General features: G+C 40.3%; 1 protein-coding gene across 11 annotated transcripts in view; it reads left to right on the plus strand.

Moving 5' to 3' along the window:
* Positions 1-22,603, plus strand: part of dennd1a (DENN/MADD domain containing 1A) — a 547,788-nt gene that overhangs the window by 307,753 nt on the left and 217,432 nt on the right. For all 11 annotated transcript variants that reach the window (XM_080211932.1, XM_080211937.1, XM_080211934.1 and 8 more), the window contains exon 11: positions 20,163-20,208. In XM_080211932.1, the coding sequence (XP_080068058.1) occupies positions 20,163-20,208 (46 nt within the window). The remainder of the gene's footprint in view (positions 1-20,162; positions 20,209-22,603) is intronic.

Consider the following 22,603-nt stretch of genomic DNA (forward strand, 5'->3'; position numbering starts at 1 on the left):
ACAGCCGCTTTCCTTGATTCCTCCTCAGTGTTCTAAATATTCTCTGAGGTATGAAATTTCATGGGGATCCTTTCATTAGCTTGGTTAAACAGTCCTCCAAATTCTCTTCTAAACCTCACGCCTGTGGACTTCTCAGTGCAATCTTAGGCTTCACTGAGTTCTTGTTTAGAGATTTATATATTAGCTCCTAATGGCCCTCTTATGCTCCCACAACTTCTGTACAATTGCTGGTCCCACAGCTGATTCCCATCTGTTGGTTGATATTTGTTCCAGGCTGACTGCTTCTAAGCTAATTGCAAACTACCTTCTGCCACAAGGCTCTGTGAGAACCACTGTAGGTTTCTTCCTCTATCTTTGAGGTAGACAAATCTTCTAGATTCATTTATCCTTATGAAATCCAAACTCAATCCAGCCTCACCCACGTTCCATTCAGTGAACTATTAAGGTAATAGTTTCTCAGCTTAAGATGTAGACCTGACTAATTATTTCATTTAGCTCTCCCAACTCAGTGACCTGAAGTCTACACCAAAACTATCAACTTTGATTTGAGCATATTGAACCATTGAGCATCCACAGCTTTTCGGGGTATCAAATTCCAGCGGCCCACAATCCTTTGCACAAAGAATTGTTTTTCTGCTCTTGGTTCTGTCTAGCCATCCCCTTATTCTGAGATTGTGACTCCTAGATCTGGACTCTCCAGCCAGGGGCATCATCCTCTGAGTATTTATTCCTGCTAAGCACCTTAAGGTTGTTTCAATGATAAGAACAAACTCAATGCATTGATCTCTTCAGTTTTGAACAAAAACAAAATGAGATGCAAAGAGCTAAGTATCATCAACATTTTCTGCCAGACTCCCCCTCCCAAAGAATGATTAAACACAAGAGGAAAATTGCAACAAATATCAATTGTTGCGATGGCTTCCCACATTACTTGAAAGCAAAAGCTGGAGAACCCACAGGGGGTTAAAAAAACGAAACTCACTGGGTAACCATAAAATGTTTGTCAGGGAAAAATAAATTCAGGAACTCTGAGAAATACAAAGAATTGGAATCATTCCCCCAAATTCCAGAAAAGGCAGTCAGAAGAATTGAAAGATTTTAGAGATGAACAGTTTTTAAGTATGCTCAGGATCAGAGAGCATGAGGCATGGAGAGAACACGAGGGCATATGATGGGATGGAGTTCAGGAGCTTACAAAAAAGGGATAGAGCAAGGTAAAATTAGGTGATAATGGGACAAAAACAAAGGATCAGTCCCAAAGAGATGCAGATGGGATAGAGGGATAAAGTGGCTGTCAATGAGAAGTGCAGGATTTTTAATTAATATGGAGTAACTGGGAAAATGAAACAGGTTCTTACAGAAAGTGTGTTGGTTAGAAGTATAAACAAGGTAGCTGTGGGAGGATTATTGAAATTGTTACAGCAAAATATCAGAGGAGGATGGGAGCATGGAAAATCTGGCAAAGCAGGGAGGGTTGCAGTGGCTTGAGAATAAGTAGAAGCAAGGTAGGAGCCCCAGCTATCTTGCTAACTAAGCACCAATGGAAGATCCCATCCCAAGTAGCAGTCAATGCCTCCTTTATTCCCAGTGACTCTAGTGTAACCATGCTCCCATTACTAATGCCTGTTGTCTGAAAGAAAATGAGAGTGGTGGTTCAGGTCTAAAGTTATTGATTGCAGTATTAAAGCCCCTGGAGTCGATGGAATCCCTGCTGAAATCCTGAAATACAATGGAGATACACTCCTGACAAGGCTGCACAACGTCATATCCCTCATCTGGGAAGAAGAACACGTGCCACTTCCTGCCAGCAGGGATGCTGTGATTGTGATTAATTTCAAAAAGAGAACTAATTGCAGGAACAATTGCAAAGCCTTCCTGTTGTCTGTGACAGGGAAGTTCATTGTAAAGATCTTTTTAACCATGTCCCACTGGCTGTGGAACTATTTCCAGAGTTGAGATGCACCACAAACATGACCTTCACTGTGTGGCAAATTCAACATTCCCAAAAGAGTCTCAATGTGTTTTGGTAACTTCCTGAATGAGCCTTCCCCATTTTGGTTGGCCAAGAACCAATGTCTCACATGAGGCAGTGGGTATATTTGACTTCTTCAGAAATGCATCCTCTGGGAGTCTAATTTCTGTAAAAAGTCTGACAACACCAGGTTTTAGTCCAACCTATTTATTTGATAATATACTCACTAGCTTTCGGGGTTACCCCCTTCATCAGGTGAATGGAGAGTTCTGGCCTCAGACAGAGCATATAAAGCACAGACAGTTTAGAGATTACTGATTAAAATGCAAATCCTTACACCTAACCTGCTGTTCAAGACCTGAAGGGGCTGATAATGTGAGTGGAAGGAGCACTGATCACAGTTTAAAGAGATGTGTATTGTCTCCAGACAGTACAGTAAGTGAGGTTTTGCAAACCCAGGCAAGTCACGGGGGTTACAGATAGTGCGACATGAACCCAAGATCCCTGTTGAGACCGTCCTCATGTGTGCGGAACTTGGCTATCAGTCTCTGTTCAGCGACTCTGCGCTGTCGTGTGTCATGAAGGCCGCCTTGGAGAATGCTTACCCGAAGGTCAGAGGCTGAATGCCCGTGACCACTGAAGTGTTCGCCAACAGGAAGGGAACAGTCTTGCCTGGTGACTGTCGAGCGATGTTCATTCATCCGTTGTCGTAGCGTCTGCATGGTCTCCCCAATGTACCATGCTTCGGGACATCCTTTCTTGCAACGTATCAGGTAGACAATGTTGGCCGAGTTGCAAGAGTATTTACCATGTACCTGGTGGATGGTATTCTCACGTGTGATGATGGTATCCATGTCGATGATCCGGCATGTCTTGCAGAGGTTGCTGTGACAGGGTTGTGTGGTATTGTGGTCACTGTTCTCCTGAAGGCTGGGTAGTTTGCTGCGAACAATGGTCTGTTTGAGGTTGTGTGGTTGTCTGAAAGCAAGAAGTGGGGGTGTGGGGATAGCCCTGGCGAGATGTTCGTCTTCATCAATGATATGTTGAAGACTCCGGAGAAGATGTCGTAGCTTCTCCGCTCCGGGGAAGTACTGGACGACGAAGGGTACTCTGTCCACTGTGTCCTGTGTTTGCCTTCTGAGGAGATCGGTGCAGTTTTTCGCTGTGGCGCATCGGAACTGCCGATCTATGAGTCGAGCACCATATCCTGTTCTTATGAGGGCATCTTTCAGGGTCTGGAGGTGTCTGTCACGATCCTCCTCATCTGAGCAAATCCTGTGTATACGGAGGGCTTGTCCATAGGGAATGGCTTCTTTAACATGTTTAGGGTGGAAACTGGAGAAGTGGAGCATTGTGAGATTGTCTGTGGGCTTGCGGTACAGTGAGGTGCTGAGGTGAAGTTCTCAGCCGAGGGCTCAATTTCTGCCCCACCACCAAAATGGACCCCATCAGTCTCGCAGCGGACACAGAGGAATTCATCAGGCGAATGAGGCTGCGGGAGTTTTTCCACAAACCCCAAGAGGCCAGCAACGAACACAATGAAACAGTCGATGAACCAGAACAGCCGACAGAGAGATCCGCAGTGCAACAGCCTAAGAGGAAGGAATCCAATTGGACTCCTCCGGAAGGCCGCTGCCCTCGACTGGACTTGTATGCCCAAACCATCAGGAGGTGCGTTAACACCAGATTCATCAGCCGCACTCACAAGACAGCCCCGAACATCACCCAAGCACAACGCAACGCCATCCACGCTCTCAAGACAAACCGCAACATTGTCATCAAACCAGCAGACAAAGGAGGGGCCATCGTCATACTGAACAGAACGGATTACTGTAAAGAAGTGTACCGACAACTAAACAATGAGGAACACTACAGACAATTACCCACAGATCCGACCAAAGAACACACTCGTCAACTCAACAATCTGATCAAGACCTTTGATCCGGACCTTCAGAGCACCCTCCGTGCTCTCATTCCACGTACTCCCCGCATTGGAGATCTCTACTGCCTCCCAAAGATACACAAGGCAAACACACCTGGCCGTCCCATTGTATCGGGCAATGGGACTCTGTGTGAGAACCTCTCCGGCTACGTCGAGGGCATCCTGAAACCCATTGTACAAAGAACCCCCAGCTTTTGTCGCGACACTACGGACTTCCTACTGAAACTCAGCACACACGGAGCAGTTGAACCAGGGACACTCCTCGTCACAATGGATGTCTCAGCGCTCTACACCAACATCCCCCACAACGATGGCATTGCTGCGACTGCCTCAGTACTCAATGCTGACAACTGCCAGTTTCCAGATGCAATTTTACAACTCATCCGCTTTATCCTGGACCACAATGTCTTCACCTTCAACAACCAGTTTTTCATCCAGACACATGGAACAGCCATGGGGACCAAATTTGCACCTCAATATGCCAACATCTTCATGCACAGGTTCGAACAAGACTTCTTCACTGCACAGAATCTTCAACCGATGCTATACACTAGATACATCGATGACATTTTCTTCCTTTGGCCTCATGGTGAACAATCACTGAAACAACTATATGATGATATCAACAAATTCCACCCCACCATCAGACTCACCATGGACTATTCCCCAGAATCAGTTGCATTCTTGGACACACGCATCTCCATTAAGGACGGTCACCTCAGCACCTCACTGTACCGCAAGCCCACAGACAATCTCACAATGCTCCACTTCTCCAGTTTCCACCCTAAACATGTTAAAGAAGCCATTCCCTATGGACAAGCCCTCCGTATACACAGGATTTGCTCAGATGAGGAGGATCGTGACAGACACCTCCAGACCCTGAAAGATGCCCTCATAAGAACAGGATATGGTGCTCGACTCATAGATCGGCAGTTCCGATGCGCCACAGCGAAAAACGGCACCGATCTCCTCAGAAGGCAAACACAGGACACAGTGGACAGAGTACCCTTCGTCATCCAGTACTTCCCCGGAGCGGAGAAGCTACGACATCTTCTCCGGAGTCTTCAACATATCATTGATGAAGACGAACATCTCGCCAGGGCTATCCCCACACCCCCACTTCTTGCTTTCAGACAACCACACAACCTCAAGCAGACCATTGTTCGCAGCAAACTACCCAGCCTTCAGGAGAACAGTGACCACAATACCACACAACCCTGTCACAGCAACCTCTGCAAGACATGCCGGATCATCGACATGGATACCATCATCACACGTGAGAATACCATCCACCAGGTACATGGTAAATACTCTTGCAACTCGGCCAACATTGTCTACCTGATACGTTGCAAGAAAGGATGTCCCGAAGCATGGTACATTGGGGAGACCATGCAGACGCTACGACAACGGATGAATGAACATCGCTCGACAGTCACCAGGCAAGACTGTTCCCTTCCTGTTGGCGAACACTTCAGTGGTCACGGGCATTCAGCCTCTGACCTTCGGGTAAGCATTCTCCAAGGCGGCCTTCAGGACACACGACAGCGCAGAGTCGCTGAACAGAGACTGATAGCCAAGTTCCGCACACATGAGGACGGTCTCAACAGGGATCTTGGGTTCATGTCGCACTATCTGTAACCCCCGTGACTTGCCTGGGTTTGCAAAACCTCACTTACTGTACTGTCTGGAGACAATACACATCTCTTTAAACTGTGATCAGTGCTCCTTCCACTCACATTATCAGCCCCTTCAGGTCTTGAACAGCAGGTTAGGTGTAAGGATTTGCATTTTAATCAGTAATCTCTAAACTGTCTGTGCTTTATATGCTCTGTCTGAGGCCAGAACTCTCCATTCACCTGATGAAGGGGGTAACCCCGAAAGCTAGTGAGTATATTATCAAATAAATAGGTTGGACTAAAACCTGGTGTTGTCAGACTTTTTACTGTGTTTACGCCAGTCCAACGCCGGCATACCCACATCAAGTCTAATTTCTGCCAAGACTAATTTCTGAGCAGAGCAGTTGTTATGATCCTGTTAAGACCGATAACTTTTAAAAAGAGATGAATTTCCTAACCAACTAGAGAACAGGTTATTTTAGATCTAGTATTATAGAACGAAAAATTAAAAATCTTGTCAATTTCCTAGTGTATTGATGATGGAAAACTTAGTAGTAATATATATTGTAAGGAAGATGCAAATCAGCTTCAAGAGAATTTGGACAGCAAGAAAATGGCAAATGTGCAGAGTATTAAGTGGAATGAGATTAGAAATTATAGATGTACAAAAGAACCTGGGTGCCATCGTAAGTAAGTCCCTGAAGACTAATATGGAGACGCAGCAAGCAATTACAAAAGCTAATGTTATGTTGGCCTTTATTGCAAGAGGGTTTGAGTACAAGAGTAGTGAAGTCTTACTTCAGTTGTATGGAAGTTTGGTTAGACTGCACCTAGAGTACAGTGTGCAGTTTTGATCCCCATACCTGAGGGAGGATATTATTGCCTTGGAGGGAGTGTAACAAAGATTCACCACACTTGTTCTTCGATGACAGGACTATCCTGTGAAGGGAGATTGGGGGAAACTGGAACTACATTCTCTAGAGTTACAGAATAATGAGAGGTGACCTAATTGAAACCTACAAAAGACTTCGAAGGATAGGTGCAAGTAGGATGTATCCCCTGTGAGTCTAGAACCAGGGGACACAATTTTCAAAATAAGGGAGAAGGCATTTAAGACAGAAGATATTTTCTTTCCTCACAAGTTTGCAAATCTTTCAAATTCTCTAGCCAAAGGCCTGTGGAAGCTCAGTCATTGAGTTGATTTAAAGCAGGGATTGACAGATTGCTAAATGCCAATGACTTAAAGGGATAATAGGGAGAGTGTGTGAAAAAATGCATTGAAGTAGATGATTAGCCCTGATCGTATTGAATGCAAAGCAGGCTTGATGAACTGAATGGTCTACTCTGGTCTACTCCAGTCTACTCCTGCCCCTATGTTCTGCTCATTTTCGTATGAGCTCTCACCAGCATCCTGGTTGGCTGCTAACACAAGCACAGTCATGCCATTCTTAGCAGCAGTCTCAGAGTCTCATTCAGTTTCTCTGTATCCAGAATGAAATCATATCACTTGATTTTTAATAGGTTTTGGTTTTCCCTATCGCAATCAAATCAGATGGGCGTGTTCTCAGACAGAGGTTTAATATAGCTACCATCTCCCCAATCAGGGGAAATTGTTTCACCTCAAATTAAAGGAGACATTTTAAAACCTAATCATCTCGTAAAGTCTTGCATGCACATAAATAGGCCTGAAACACAGAATGTTCTGCGTATGCCAGAAAAAGGCAAGCATAGATAAGACCCATGTGGGTTCCCATTGTAACATTCCTTATTTGGAGAAAGTGAATAGAAATGGGGCATTTTCTGAACTGTCTTGCATTATGACAATTATTGATTCCCCCATTTGCTATCCTTGGTGGTGATGTGTCATTGAAAATTTTGGGATTTGAACGATCAGATCTTAGCTTTGCAGATATGCATGTTGGATTTCCAGATTTTCAATATAAATATGTGAATTTCTGACAGAATGACCATTACAGTTTTAAAATTAGTGATCTTCACAGGTCAGAGACAAGGTGGTGAAGATGATTCCACTAGGGTGCCGGACTGAGGGCTGTGTTTTTCAAATTTATGATCCTCTGATGGCACTTATCACACTTGGGTTCTCATTACAAAGGTAAAATAACACGGTGTACAGCCTCCTATTTACTCTGGCAACATCAAAAAGTCATTAAACCAGTTGCCAGCAGGGATAACTAGAGTTTAAACTGAAGTGATAGGGGCTTGAAACATTTAAATGGAAGGAGACTGTTCCCTGTGGATGATTTAAATGTTAAATACACAGCCGTCTCAGGATTACATGGAATGTAATCTGAAAATTATTATCTCCTGTTGAAATGAACCTTCAATTTACTCATTGCACAGGAAGGGCAGGTTCTATTCATTTGCACTGCCAGCAGGTGCCCTTTCTTTGCATAATAAGCTTCATATGTGTAATTAACACATAAGGGTTGTGGCTGCCAGTTTTCTTTCAGGTGCATGCTGGTAGGAGTTCCAGGGACACTGGTACAAGCCACAAGAGCATTTGCTTTGGAGCCATAGCTTATATGCATTCAGAGACTTTTTGATAAAGGAATTCTAAGGGGTAAAACATTAAACCCTGCTGCTGAGAGCACAAGTCTGGATGAACAAAATTATTGATTCTTCCCTCAAAACTAAATTCATTTGATAGAATGGATTGAAGTTTTTTTTTAAAGAAAATATACCAAATAAATTACTTGTCAATGTCCTTTTGAGTAACTGGCCATATGACTAGTAATTTTTAAGAATACACTTATTCCAGATTAATAAACACTGACTGATTTATTCAGTTTGACATGACCCCGTTTAGAATTTATAAGGCACAGACTATGTTTGTCTGAATAAATTAATTTAGCTGAAATTTTATCACCTATGTAGTTTCTAAAAATAAACCACAGCTGCTTTGCTGTTTTTACATAAACAAAATTCTGCATTTTTGCACTTTTATAAACTAACAGAGCAGATTTTACCCCTAAGCCCAATGCCCTGCTACTGTTTTTAATTAGATTTATTTAATAAGGTAATCTGTTCAAATGTGAATTTATATTTTTACCACCCACTAGCATGTAGACTGAGAGCAAAAAATGTGACCTTTAAAGAACTGACTTTCAAAAACATCCCAGGGAAGCCTCCCTTTGTACAAGTGTGGCTTTAATTAACATTCAATTGCAACAAATTCTTGTGCAAAGAATGAAACATGCTCATTTAAATTAAGGAAAATTTTATATGCTTGATATCTGATCAATCACAATTATAATCTGGTTATAAATGGTTATCTGAACAGAATTTGGGCTAATTGTTAACTAGGTAGGACTAGATGGATTTTTATCACTCTGGAACTTGAGTAGTTGCCAGCTAATAGCAAAGCTTTGACCTGCATGAATATTTAATGCATGAGAAAGGTACTAAATTGTTTTGATGTCACTTGTCATTCTAGTTTAGACTTGCAGTGTCCAAGCCATATTCAGAATGATCTGAGTGTAATTTGGTCGTGCAAGAAAGTATTCTGACCCCACTTAAAGGGGAGATGTGATGGGTCATTCCTATACTGTTACAAATGATACCTCTTCCCTGGAGCTGTACTTTATTTTCAGACTCTTCTGGTTGACTGGAGTGGGGTGATGGTCAGTTGTTTTGTGTGGGACTCCTACTAATGCATTACTTTGAAACTTTGCGCCATTTCATAAACCATAGTGTGCGCTACGGTCCACTGTAGCCAGTCCTGATGCAATTTGAATAGAACTTGATGCCACTGAAGTGAATGTCTCCAGGTTGCTTCTAACCAGCAGGTAACATGATATGGCTAAGGAACATGTGAGTGGCTTCATGTTTTTTATTCAGTAATTATGGATAAATTCAAATAAGTTCAGACAGCTTTTAGCAATTGTAGTCCCATGGGTGCTACAGTCATCTGGGAGCAATTTCTGAGTATGATGTATAGGGGAGCATCATAATGTGGCAACTGGCCCATATCTACCAACATCCTCATCCTACTTTACTCTGGACGGATTGTGAGGATGGAACTTAATCTCTACAAACTCATCGTGCCGATGTTATGTTCATGAGCAAATTTCATCCCTTTTTGTTTTGCTATCGTGGGGTAAATTCCAAATAAAAGTCAAGTAGATTAATTGGATAATGAGGTGGAAATGTACTGTGCTTAATGTTTATGTTGTAATTAAATGTGATTAGTTTCTTCTGGGTGTTACACAGAAAGTGAGGAATCTGACCTGGGGCTTATTGAATTGCACATATTTTGCAGAGCCAGGAAGGAATATACCAAAAACGTTCGATTTTTTTTCTCTGTTTGAATTTCTGTACTTTTATCTTTGTGTAATGTTTTAGTGAGCACGGTTATTGCCAAGTCACAAAGGACATGAAAGCTCCAAGATAAACACGAATTCCTTTCATCCCATGTACACAGCACCCACTGGATGGCTGTATTTTTGCAGCTGATTATATTTTGCAAGGTCAAGAAATAATTACAGATAAAGATAACAGTTTGGCCAGGTTTATTTCACCCATCCAGAGAGATCTTAATGTCTCCACATTGTGTCACGCAAGTCAAATTTTGCCTTCACTGTTCTAACCAGTTGTGTATTCCATATGTCATTCACTCTGTGTGTGAAGAATTTCCATATCTCCTATGATTACCTTTTCTTCATCAGAACCTGTATTCCTAGTTCTACTCCCACTAATTTATAGCAGTATGTAGGATTAATTTTTCCTATTTTTTAATGACCTTGTATATCTTTAAGATTACCTCAAATACCTGTATTCTACAGTGGAAAAAATTGTTAGTCCAGTTTTAATTGTAACCGTGGCTCTTTTCTGCAATGCCTTTAGAACTAAAATGACTCTAGATTCTTAAGACACAAAAGCCTTTGACTCATGTCAGTCATAGAGACTTGTGAAGTAGCGGCTTCAAATTTAGTTGCCGTCAGAAATTTGTCACCATCCTCCGCTTCCGTGATGCCATGCAAGCTGTGATCCTCATCAATGGAACCATGGCAAAGTCTTTCACAATGAAATTTGGGGTCAAACAAGGCTGTGTCATTGCATCGCACCAATCCTCTTCTGCACTCCTTTTTGCAGTACTGCACCTCATCTTTAGCAATTATCCGTAAGCATGGAGATAATCGAGAGAGCAGATTTTTTATTGTACTTTGTGGGACATGGGTACCACTGGCTGGCCAGCATTTATTACCCATCCCTAGTTGCCCAAGAGCATTTCATGTGCATATCTAAATACTTTTTAAATGTGGTGACAATTTCTGCCTCCATTGTACTTTCAAAAGTTCCAGACCCCCCCACTACTCTCAGTGAAAAAAATTCTCATCAGCTCTCTTTTAATCCATTAATCAATTTGTTTAAATCTATAGCCTGGTTAATGAACTCTGCTAAGGAAAATAATCATTCCTATTCACTCTATCTAAGTCCCTCTTAATTTTATGCACCTTAAATAAATATTCCACTCAGCCTTTCCAGTTTCAAAGAAAATAGCTCTACCAGTCCAATCTTTACTCATAGCTAAAAGACTCCTGCCCTGGCAAAATACTTGGAAATATCCTCTGTATCCTTTACAGTGCAATCACATTCTTCCTGTAGTGCAGTGATCAGAAGTGTACCCAATACTGTAGCAGTAGCCTAAGTAGTGCTGTTAAGTCTCTTCTAATGATGCCTCGGCTAATAAAGAAAAGCATCTTGTATGCCTTCTTAATCATTTTGTTTATCTGCCTTAGTACCTTCAGCGATATGTGGCCCCACACTCCAAGGCCCTTCTTTTCCTGTGCTCTTCTCAGTATCCTCTCGTGTATTCCCTTGTCTTGCTTGCCCTTTCCAAATGCTTTGAGTTTGTATTCCATATGCCATTTTTCTGCTTACAGAACCAGTCCATTAATATCTTCCTGCAGCTAATAGCTTTCTTCTTCGCTGTCAACCATACAGCAAACGTTTGTGTCGTTTATAAATTTTCTAATTGTGCTCCCTACATTTGAGTCTTAAGTCATTAATATATGCCACAAAAAGCAAAAGACCAAAATGAACCTTGCAGAATCCTGTCTAAAGCAATCTTTCAGTCACAAAAACTTGGAAAACTGGAACTCGGGCACATCCAGCTCTCAACGCTGCCTGTGCACGTTTGTCCAAGGCATGAGAAGCATCCTGGTGTTCCCACATGGCAAAGGATGTGCATTCAATGGGAGTGATGTGCCCTGCCATGCCACCATTCATTAGACAATTTTCTAAACTTAAGAGAAATAAATTTAAGACATGATTACTTAATTCAGTTTATTTCTAGGCAGAGTTAAACTAAATTACCTGTAACTTACTCCGGCGCATCTTGTGATGCCACACGCTGTGGATTTTATGTACTCTATTGACGTGCCGTTGCTATTCTGTTAAAATTTCCGACCATTCCTCTGGTACCCCACACTCTGCTCATTGTGCTTCCATCATTTCGTGTAAATCTCTGGACCCTCTGGTTGTGCCTGCCCAGTGTTTAATAGCTGAAAGTTTGTGAGATATTATCTGCTGCTACTGAATGCAACATACCCTTTAGTGTAACTATCAAAAACTGTTTTTAGTACTGTTCAACAGTTCCAAATGGTTTTAATTGATGAAAATACTTATCTGTGCACTTCTCTTTGATGCTTCATACCTGTTGTGCTGATCCATATGAATAATTCTATTACCAATCATAATCAATTCATTTTGTACTTCTACTCACATTTGGCTGCTCTTTACAATTCTCCTGTGCATATGGAACGTTCATTTAATTTTCTCAGTTGCCTGCTAGTTTGTTCATCATGTTTAAAGTGAGTTTATCTGACATCTTAGCTGGAAGTTTCATTATTATGTCTGAGTTACCAGAGTAATTTTGAAGATTGAAAGCAAGATGTGATCCTGTTAATTAAGCTTTGCAGCTACACATTTGCAGTATAAGCTGTGTGACAGTTTTTGTTCCTATCTGGCTTCTGAACATATTAAAAATTACCAGTTTTCTTGGATGGAGTGACCTTCCTGTTTCTGTACAGTTCAGTGACCAGGGTTCCAGTAGACAAGACGTTTGCAGTCTCAAGACTTCCTGCCGTGGTCAAGGCCTTGCTCTTCTGACATCGAGCTGTCATTTTCCTGAATATGCTTAATTAAAAACATGTTCGCTGTATGTCATCTGGAAAGGGTTTAGGCTGTAAGACCTTTCTCTCAGTGATGTGTGAACATTCCTGTGGATAGCAGCTAAAACACATACATGAAATCTTATTTATGCACCAAAGTAAACTGCTTGATGTCAAGAAACCATAATGTGACACTTCGAAGTACTTTGGTAGTGTTCTCGACCAACCAGATCTGTTGCCACTTATTATTTTACATGGCAAATGTGAAATTGTATATTGCCATAAATGAAGTGAAGGTTTATAATCTTTGGGGTTCTGTTGGGAACATGTGAATTTTATCTCTGGTTTTGTCTTCCAAAATCAATTAAACCAGTAAACTGGACAGAAAGAGTGTAGCCTACTTTTAACCCAAAACCCCTTATTTCAAATTATTTAAAAATCATGTATTTTAAGCACTAAATTCCACTTTGCGGTGTTACTTAAATTAACTGTTTAGTGCAGATTAATGGATAATTAAATTTTTTTCTAACAAAGGTAAAGAACAATCTATTTTTGGAATAAACTGCCTGTATTAAAAATGTTCCATTATTCTAGCTCCTCTGAAAATAGCTTGATGTGTTTTTAACACAAAATCTAAGTGTGGAGCATTTTTACAATCTTAATTTAAAGTAGCGCAGAATTGTGAGGATACTACACTTTTCTGTAAGTTTGTTCGGTTTTCTATTTTATTTACCTTCAGTGGCATCCACACTTTCACAGCAATAACTCCAAAGAAAGAAACTGGAGTGCCTTTGTTTTTGCTTCCACTTGAAGAAATTGTCTTTTTACTTGGAAGGAATCCCAGGTATAGTCCATGCAGCACTCATCTTTTATAAAAATCAGTCATAAACCAGTCAGAGGATATTTTCATCATCACTGATAGAAATCATCCAAGTCACTCCAGTCGGGATTATTTTATTTTTGTGTTAATTCTGTGGTATAGATGCAGAATTGCATGTGGATCTTGAAATTGTTGGCAGCAGCCGTCAGATATAACTTGAAATGCTTGGAAATCTTTGCAGATTAATCTAATACTATAGTTACTCCACAGTTTTTATTATCCCAAACGATAAGCCATCAGTGAGGATGTTTGTAATGACCCAAATCAGGAGACAAACATTCTTATTGGGAATAACAAATACATTTTGTGTCTCTTTCCTTCAAATGGTCACCTCCCTCACAGGATAGTGTCTGAACTTGAAGATTATGGCGCCAACTATGCAAGTCCTTGTAGATAAACAAATGTGAACTTTGGGTAGCCTAGTTATCTTTTCAACATTTTCTTTCTTTGTAATTAGTAGTAATGTAGTAGTCAGGTATATAAACAAACAGTAGGCAAGCTGCAAATTCAGTCTTCTCTTGGCACCATGTGAACCAGTTGCTGATTTAACAAAACACTCAGATATTTTCATTCACCACTTTGTGGGGGTTCCTTGACAAGGGCATGTTCAAAACTCATTACTGGACTCTGCGTGCAGAAGTGTAATGATGTGATTCTTAAATATCAGAGTGTTGTTCTTATGGGATGCTTTTCCTTGATTTTTTGTTTCTGTTTAGAGCCCAGTTCTGTCACAAAACACAGCGGCAAAGTTAAGTCTTTCTCATAATCTTTTATTGGTTAGAGAAGATTTGGTTCATTCACTTCCTGGCACACAGCGTGACTGATTCTTCTGAATTTTATTATGGGTCTGTTTTTGTCAAGCACAACCGGGAACTCGACAACTCTCAGATCTTCTAGCTGACAAGATGGTTGCTGAGAGAGCTAGCCTAGAGAGGTGCAGATCAAGTGAATAAAAATTAGATATTCTTTTATACCTCCAATACTAATGAAGTGCCTTGCTTGGTTAATTACATCAAGTAGCAGCCCAGCTGGAAACTAACAAATCTCAATTCAGTTGAGGCAATGGAGATCAGGTAACCAGTAGCCCTGAGACACAACTCACGCCTTGCTTATGATTCTAGTTCTTACACTTGAGAGAACTTCAGTTCAAAAAGGTATGTACTTTCCAGGCAAAATCCCTTCTTATACAAAAACTAAATGCTGTGGATAGTGGAAATCTGAAATGAAAACAGAAAATGCTGAAAATATTTAACTGTTCAGGCAGCAACAGTGAAGAGATGCGGAGTTCACTGGAGTTTAGATGAGTAAGAGGTGACTTGATTGAAACCTTTAAGATTCTGAGGGGTCTTGACACGGTAGATATGGAGAGGATGTTTCATCCTTTAAGAGAATCTAGAGCTAGAGGGTCATTAAGTTTAAAGTTTATTTACTTGTGTCACAAATAGGCTTACATTTACACTGCAGTGAAGCTACTGTGAAAATCCCCTAGTCACCACATTCCGGGTACACTGAGGGAGTACTTAGCATGGCCAATGCACCTAACCAGCACATCTTTTAGACTGTGGGAGGAAACCAGAGCACTGGAGGAAATCCACACGGACATGTGATAGTGACCCAAGCTGGGAATTGAACCCGGGTCCCTGGCACTGTTAACCACTGTGCTGCCATGCCACCCAATCTCAAAGTAAGAGGCTACTCATTTAAGACACAGATGGGATGAAATGTTTTTTAGGAAGGCTGTTTGGAAGTAAGTGTTTGGAATTCTCGTCCTCAAAATACAGTGAAAGCAGAGTCTTTGAATATCTTAAGGCATAAGTACATGGATTCTTGATTAACAAGGGGGTGAAAGGTTATCGGGGGTAGGCGGGAGGTTACAATCAGATCAGCCATGATCTTATTGAATGCTGGAGCAGATTTGAGTGGCCTAATTCTGCTCCTATTTCGTAGGTTCATCTGTATGCAAGTACCACAGACCTGAAGCATTATTTCTGTTCCTCTCGCCATAGATGCTGCCTGGTCTGATGAATATTCCCAACATTTGCTTTTTTTAAAATTTTTTTTATTCAGTTCTGCAAAAGCAGCTTCTCAGACATGCACAATAAAAGGGAAATTTGGTGTTCATGCATGGAAGGTGTTTTTGTTCTGGAGAATTTCCTAAGAAGTGACTCAAAACATTAACTCGGTTTCTCTCTCCACAGATGCTGCCAGACCTGCTGAGTTTTCCAGCATTTATTATTTTTATTTCAGATTTCCAGCATCTGTGATACTTTTGCTTTTATTTTGGACATGTTTTGTAACAGGTTAATTATAATATTGCACAAGAAAACTTGAGTGAACCCCAGAAATTTCAACAAGCGTTAGAATAGACAGTGGAACTCTGCTTAAATATTTGCATGAACAATCCACATCCTAATTATACTTTGTGCATGCACACACGCACACATCCATGCACGCGTGCACTCACACACTTATCTGACCCATTAGGAGATGTACCTAATCTTACATGAGATATAAAAATGAGCTGCATCTGAAGTTTGACATAAGCCAGATGTTATGTTTATAAGAGTACAGCCAGGACTTTTAAGTGCTTCACTATTTGAGAAATCTTTAATGCTGCTAAGGGTAAGATTAGTCGCTATCAGCTAACTGTCATTCACTGCTGAGAATCACTTGCACATCTTGCTTCTGATTTTGTCATTTGTGACTAAAAAAACCACACTCACCAGTATGATATATGGATGACAATAGCAAAATTGTGGTGAGTGACAAGACTTTAATTCAGTTGAACAATTGCAATCATATCAAACTAAGAGGATTAATTTTGAATGGAATGTAATTGCTAGCAGGTTCAAGCGATGACTCAAGTCGTAACCTTCTATTCAAGGGCGAATGTGTATTCAGACTGTGGCATTCCCTATAATTTTGTTTGGTTACCTTGGCAGATCAAGGAGAAAACCCGGAGTTTAAACCTTTTCATTTCCTTCAAGATATCACAAGTTAGTTTGATCTTTCATAAGAAGACAGCACTTATTTGTGGAAGCTACTGGCACAGAAGACCAAGCAACTTTATCTCATTACGTGTTATTCTATGCTTCTAATCCCCATTAGTTAAACATTAACAAATAAAAGGCAGTGCATAGTACATTAAACGTCTTGCAACTAGTGTGTGCTTCCTGTTATTGTGCATTTTCTGTGTCAAGTTTGTCACAGCTTTCTTCTCATATTTCATCATCATTTGTACTTTTCAGTTCCTCCAAAAATATCACTTTTTTAAGATGGTACTTTAGAGATCAGTTTTTCTAGCTAAGTTTACAATATTCCTTGCAAGAAAATTTATTTTGATTTAAAATGTCTTGATTAACTTTAATTTAATTTAACAGTTATTTAAATTTAATCTCTATTGCCATCACAAGCCTCAGTTGCACCCGTTACTGGCATAGTTTTGGCCACCTCGCTTACATGCTTTTGTTCCTTCCACCCTCTCTCCTGCCATCCTGCCAGATCTTCCCAGCCCAGCTGCACAGATCCCCAAAGTGGCCTTCCCACCCTCTCTCCATCAGAATTTTCCACACCCAAAAATCGATGAACTTCTCCTTTTTCTGCCAAAGCCCTCTACCTGACCTTAAGTAGAAAACAATTTTCAATGTATGTTGGGTTGGATATTTCCCAAATAGTTTGCCATGACTTTTGCCTGTTCTATTAAAAGTGCAAATGTTTACACTTTACAGGCTCATTTATCTTTAACTCCTAACTACCTTGCAACACTTTAAGAACCTTCTTGCCCCTGAATTATATTGCACATCTACCTATCTAAAACTGAGACCATTTTCCCACCATTGTGCAGTTTTCTAGCTTTTAAGGAGCTATTAACAAGTTAAGCAACATATGTTAATAATCAAATAAATGCATTGTTGAATTTAATTGTCAAAACACTTGTTTTCTCCTATTATGTAGCACTCACTCGCAGTAGGATAGCTCACAATGTAAGCAGCTCAATTAGAGCAGTTTTCTGTTAATCTGGGATTGGAAAATGAGACAAGGATCTGCAGTACTCCTGGTACTTGGTGATTATTTGCCAACCTTGCAATACTCCCATAGGTTGGGATGTTTGCTAGTTGGATGAGTAGCCGGAAACCTCCAATTGCTATATGAGAGTAAGATGTGCAGTTTTTGTTAGCAAAACTCAGCTGAAATGGATTCAGTTGAGAGTAAGATTAATTCCAGTTATGCAAATTTAAAAGATGCTATATTTGGAGTTGTTGGTTCTGCAAAATTGCTCTAAGTAGTGAACAGCAGAATTTTTTAAAGCTTTATTCGTGGAATGAGGGTGTCGCCGATGAGACCAGCATTTGTTGCCCATCCCCAATTGCACTTGAATTGAATGGCTGTAAGGCAATTTTAGAGGACAGTTGTGTGTACCATATCGCTGTGTGTCTTGGTCAGATTGGGTAAAGTTGGCAGGTTTCCTTTCCTGAATATCATTAGTGAATTAGATTGGTTTTTACAACAATCAGTAATAATTTCCTTGGTCATGATTTATAGCTTTCTATTCCAAATTTTATTAATTCAATTTAAATTCCACCGGCTGCTGTTGTGGGATTTGCATCTACGTTCCCAGAATATTAGCCTCTGGATTACCTGGCCTCTGGATTATTTGTCCATTACATTACCACCACACCTCTATCTCCTCTATCATAGCAAACCCGTGATTCCAGGATCTGTATTGAACTCCGATTTTTTACAACCTAAATACATCTATCTGTATCTTGTGAAACTTTATGATGTCAAAAAATTATGTATATTTCTAAATGTGCAATCAAAAATCATATATTCAAATGTAAAGGAAGGCAAAACTCGGGCTAAAATAGGCTGGGCAGTTGGTTCTGGAAATTCTTCAACAAGCCCGCTTTATGTTGCAATGCCAAATGGAAGATCTCATTCCACTTTTGACTAAATAGTGGAAGCATCATAAATAAGAAAAAAAACAAAACGCGTACTACTTTTCCAGCCGTAACTTGAATGCGTCATATCCTAGCATGTTGAAATGCCAGTTTCTTTACAGGAAAAACTCTGGCTGATCTTTTAACTTTCAAAGACAAGTTTCATGAATGTTTTATGAACAAAGCTTCAGAATGTTTTCATCTTTGACACATGCTGTATTGGGGATTAAGAATAAGATGTTAAAATAGAAGGATAAGATTGAAGATACACTTTCAATCGAGGCCCAGCATGAATTCTGTAATACTATATATACGGAAGTAGGGTTTTGATATATTACTATTTTACTGTATGAAAATATTTATATAGTTGTGCTTTATTCTCTTGATGGCTTAACACATTCAACCTGTTGACTTGTGTGCGTTGTTCCCATTGTGAGTAGTCATGTTGCTTTCACTGAGCCTTGTGCTATTTTTTATATATATTCATTTCTAAACAGTTCTTTTGTAAATCTATCTGTGGAGCACTTTGAGGGGAAAAAATAAAGAATATAGCTTTTAAATGGCAAAGGTTTTCTTCAAGGTGGAAATGAAAACTGGATATGTGTACATTTTATTTCTGGAAGATTTTGTGATCGCTTGTGGAATCATTATACTTCAACAGTTTACTGGTTTTAACAGCAAAACAGCACCATCCAGCACAAAGCAGCCTGCCTGATTGGCACTCCTTTTACCACCTATGCCTAGTAGCAGCAGTATGTACCATTTACAAGATGCACTGCAGCAACTTGTCAAGTCTCCTTCGACAACACGTTTCAATCCTTTACCACCTTGAAGGACCAGGGCCGCAGTTTCCCTCTAAGCTGCACTTGGAAATACATTGCCTTTCCTTCACTGTTGCTAGGTCAAAATCCAGGGACTCCCTTGCTAACAGCATTGTGGGTATATCCAAACCTCATGAACTGCAGTGGTTCAAGAAGGCAGCTTACCATCGCCTTCTCAAAAGCAATTACAAATGGGCACAAAATGGTGGCCTAGCCAGCGATGTATGCATCCCATGAAAGAATTAATGAGAAAAAGCACTGACTTCTGATGGATAAAACTGAATTAGCAACAATTAGGCTGTATTGTGTTTTGAAATGTGTTGTAAATATTTTATATTCTATGACATGGAAGAAAACATCAATCTGTATGGTAGCACAAAATGAGGAATAGCAAATCAACAGCTTCTATTACATACAGCCCAATTTTCATCTCCACTAACTTTAATGAAAATTTATACAAAATTGGCAGCATATGCAATAGGCTGTTGAATTGATATCCCCCATTTCTTACATCAGCGGAAGTCAAATTTCATCCCCAATAACTTCACCTATAATCTGTATGATGGGATACTTGTTGAGTGATTTGTGTACATCATGATCTTATTAGAGGTGCCCAAGTACGTGTTCTGACCAGAATAATTGTAGCTCTAAAAATCTGTACCTATTTTGAGAGAGAAGTTTTTGCTTCATAAAGCTACAGACAGCCTTCTAAATGGATCTAAAATTCACATTCAAAAATACTAATTTTTAAGATTACTGATCTAACTGAAATGGAACTAGATGATTTGTCAATCAATCTGTTTATGAACGCCATGGATAATCACAATGATTAACTTGGGTTCTCTTTTCTGTTCTTAGTGCTCCAATGCCCTACCTCATAGGAGTGCATTCAAGTTTAATGGAGGTAAGTGTATTTTTGATTTGATTTACTATTGTCACATGTATTGGAACAAAGAACAAAGAAAATTTCAGCGCAGGAACAGGCCCTTCGGCCCTCCAAGCCTGCACCGACCATGCTGTCCAGCTTAACTAAAACCCTCTACACTTCCGGGGACCATATCCCTCTATTCCCATCTCATTCATGTACTTGTCAAGACGCCCCTTAAAAGTCACTATCGTATCCGCTTCCGCTACCTCCCCCGGCAATGAGTTCCAGGCACCCACCACTCTCTGTGTGTAAAAAATCTGCCTCTTACATCTCTTTTAAAACTTGCCCCTTGCACCTTAAACCTACGCCCCTTAGTGATTGACTCTTCCACCCTGGGAAAAAGCTTCTGACTATCCATTCTGTCCGTGCCTCTCATAATCTTGCAGACTTCTATCAGGTCTCCCCTCAACTTCTGTTGCTCCAGTGAGAACAAATGACGTTTTTCCAACCTCTCCTTATAGCTAATGTCCCCCATACCAGGCAACATCCTGGTAAATCTTTTCTATACCCTCTCCAAAGCCTCCAAAGCCTCCACATCCTCCCGGTAGTGTGGTGACCAGAATTGAACACTGTTCCAAGTGCGGCCTCACTAAGATTCTATAAAGTGACAACGTGACTTGCCAATTTTTAAACTCAGTACCCCAGCGGATGAAGGCAAACATGCGGTATGCCTTCTCCACCTGTATTGCCACTTTCAGTGACCTGTGTACCTGTACACCCAGATCCCTTTGCCTATCAATACTCTTAAGGGTGCTGCCATTTACTGTATATTTCCTATTTGTATTAGACCTTCAAAAATGCATTACCTCACATTTGTCTGGAGTATACAGTGAAAAGTACTGTTTTTTGCACGCTATACAGGCAAAGTATACTGTAGCCAGGGTGTAGAAAAAGATCAACTTAATGCGAGGTAGGTCCATTCTGAAGCCTAATGGCAGCAGTGAAGAAGCTGTTCTTGAGTTAGTTGGTACGTGTCCTCAGACTTTTGTATCTTTTTCTTGATAGAAGGCAAAAGAGAGTATGTCCTTGATTATGCTGGCTGCTTTTCCGAGTTTTTTTTCTCACTGGAAATGGATCACGTCTGCTATACCTCTTTACAGGCTTATTAGTTATTTCTAATAATCTTATTAAAATGCAACTACAAGTCAGTTTATGTAAGATATAAGCTTTCTTCATATTTTTCTTAAAGCTGATGTTTTCAGAACAAGTATTTAAAAGTTATTAAAATTGTGATCACTCACTTCAGTCTTCTACATTGATATGTGAAAAACACGACATGATTCAAAAATCTGAACTTTGTGATCTTATCAAATCAATAGAAAGTTCAGCATTTGTCACCCTTGGTGTTTTTACTTACGATTGGCATGAAAAACGCAAAGGATTTATTGTAATGAATGTATTATACCCTCTTGTTTTCCTTCTCTTAACATTTAAAAGCATAATTATTGTATACATTTACCAGCATTTCATTTTACCTGAAGAAGTTGGTTTAAATGCTAGGTCAGAGTAATCATGAATTGTGCTGTAGGCCTTTTTAAGAATATAAAAGATTGGCAAACGATGCTTTACAAAATCTTAATATATGCATATGCTTAAAACTGCAGTTCAAACCCACGTTATGTGCATTCTTTGATAAAGTTGAGTGCCTTTTACTGCTTTCTGAAAATAAAATTCCATAAATCTGAAATCATGGCCAGATTTTAGTTATTGGCCGAAAATCTCAGGCCATTCACGCCAGCGGGATTCTCTGGTCCCACCAGCAGTGCAGCCTTGCCCATGGGTTTAACAGTGTGGGGTGCCAACAATGGAAAATCCCATTGACAGCAGCAGGAGTAGAGGATCCCATTGCTGGCGAACAGCGCGCCACCTTCCACCACTGAGAAACATGCAGCTGGGAGGCTGGAAAATTTTGCCCATTGTCTCAGCCTCATACTTTTTAGCTTTAGGCTATGTTTTTCTTTGTTACTGTAATAAACCAGGGTGGGGGGTAGAAAACATATTCAATCAGCCATTTGCTGCTAAGTACAATAACATTGGTCTTTTTTAGATTAGGCAGATGCGTTGTTTATTTTATAATTAAGCCAATCTGTTAATAGTGTCGTCTAAATGATTTTTACCCCAATTAGTGTTTCAGTTTTTCTGCAGGAAAACTTGAAAACTAAAATAAATGCCAGTTTTTTTTTCAAAAGTGACTTTTTTTTGTTTGTCTTTTGGTGTTCCCATGGCAAGGCTGACAGGCAAACCATTAGATGGTCAGCCATCTCTCAGGCCTCTGCTAGTTGAATCATGGACACAAACTTCAGAAAGCTGGCTACCATGGCTAGAGCTCCATTGGTTCTTGTATGAAATCACCCAAGATCCTTGCTTCCAC

This window comes from Carcharhinus amblyrhynchos, chromosome 25, assembly GCF_965287045.1.
Source record: "Carcharhinus amblyrhynchos chromosome 25, sCarAmb.v2.hapA, whole genome shotgun sequence".
NCBI classification, from domain to species: domain Eukaryota; kingdom Metazoa; phylum Chordata; class Chondrichthyes; order Carcharhiniformes; family Carcharhinidae; genus Carcharhinus; species Carcharhinus amblyrhynchos.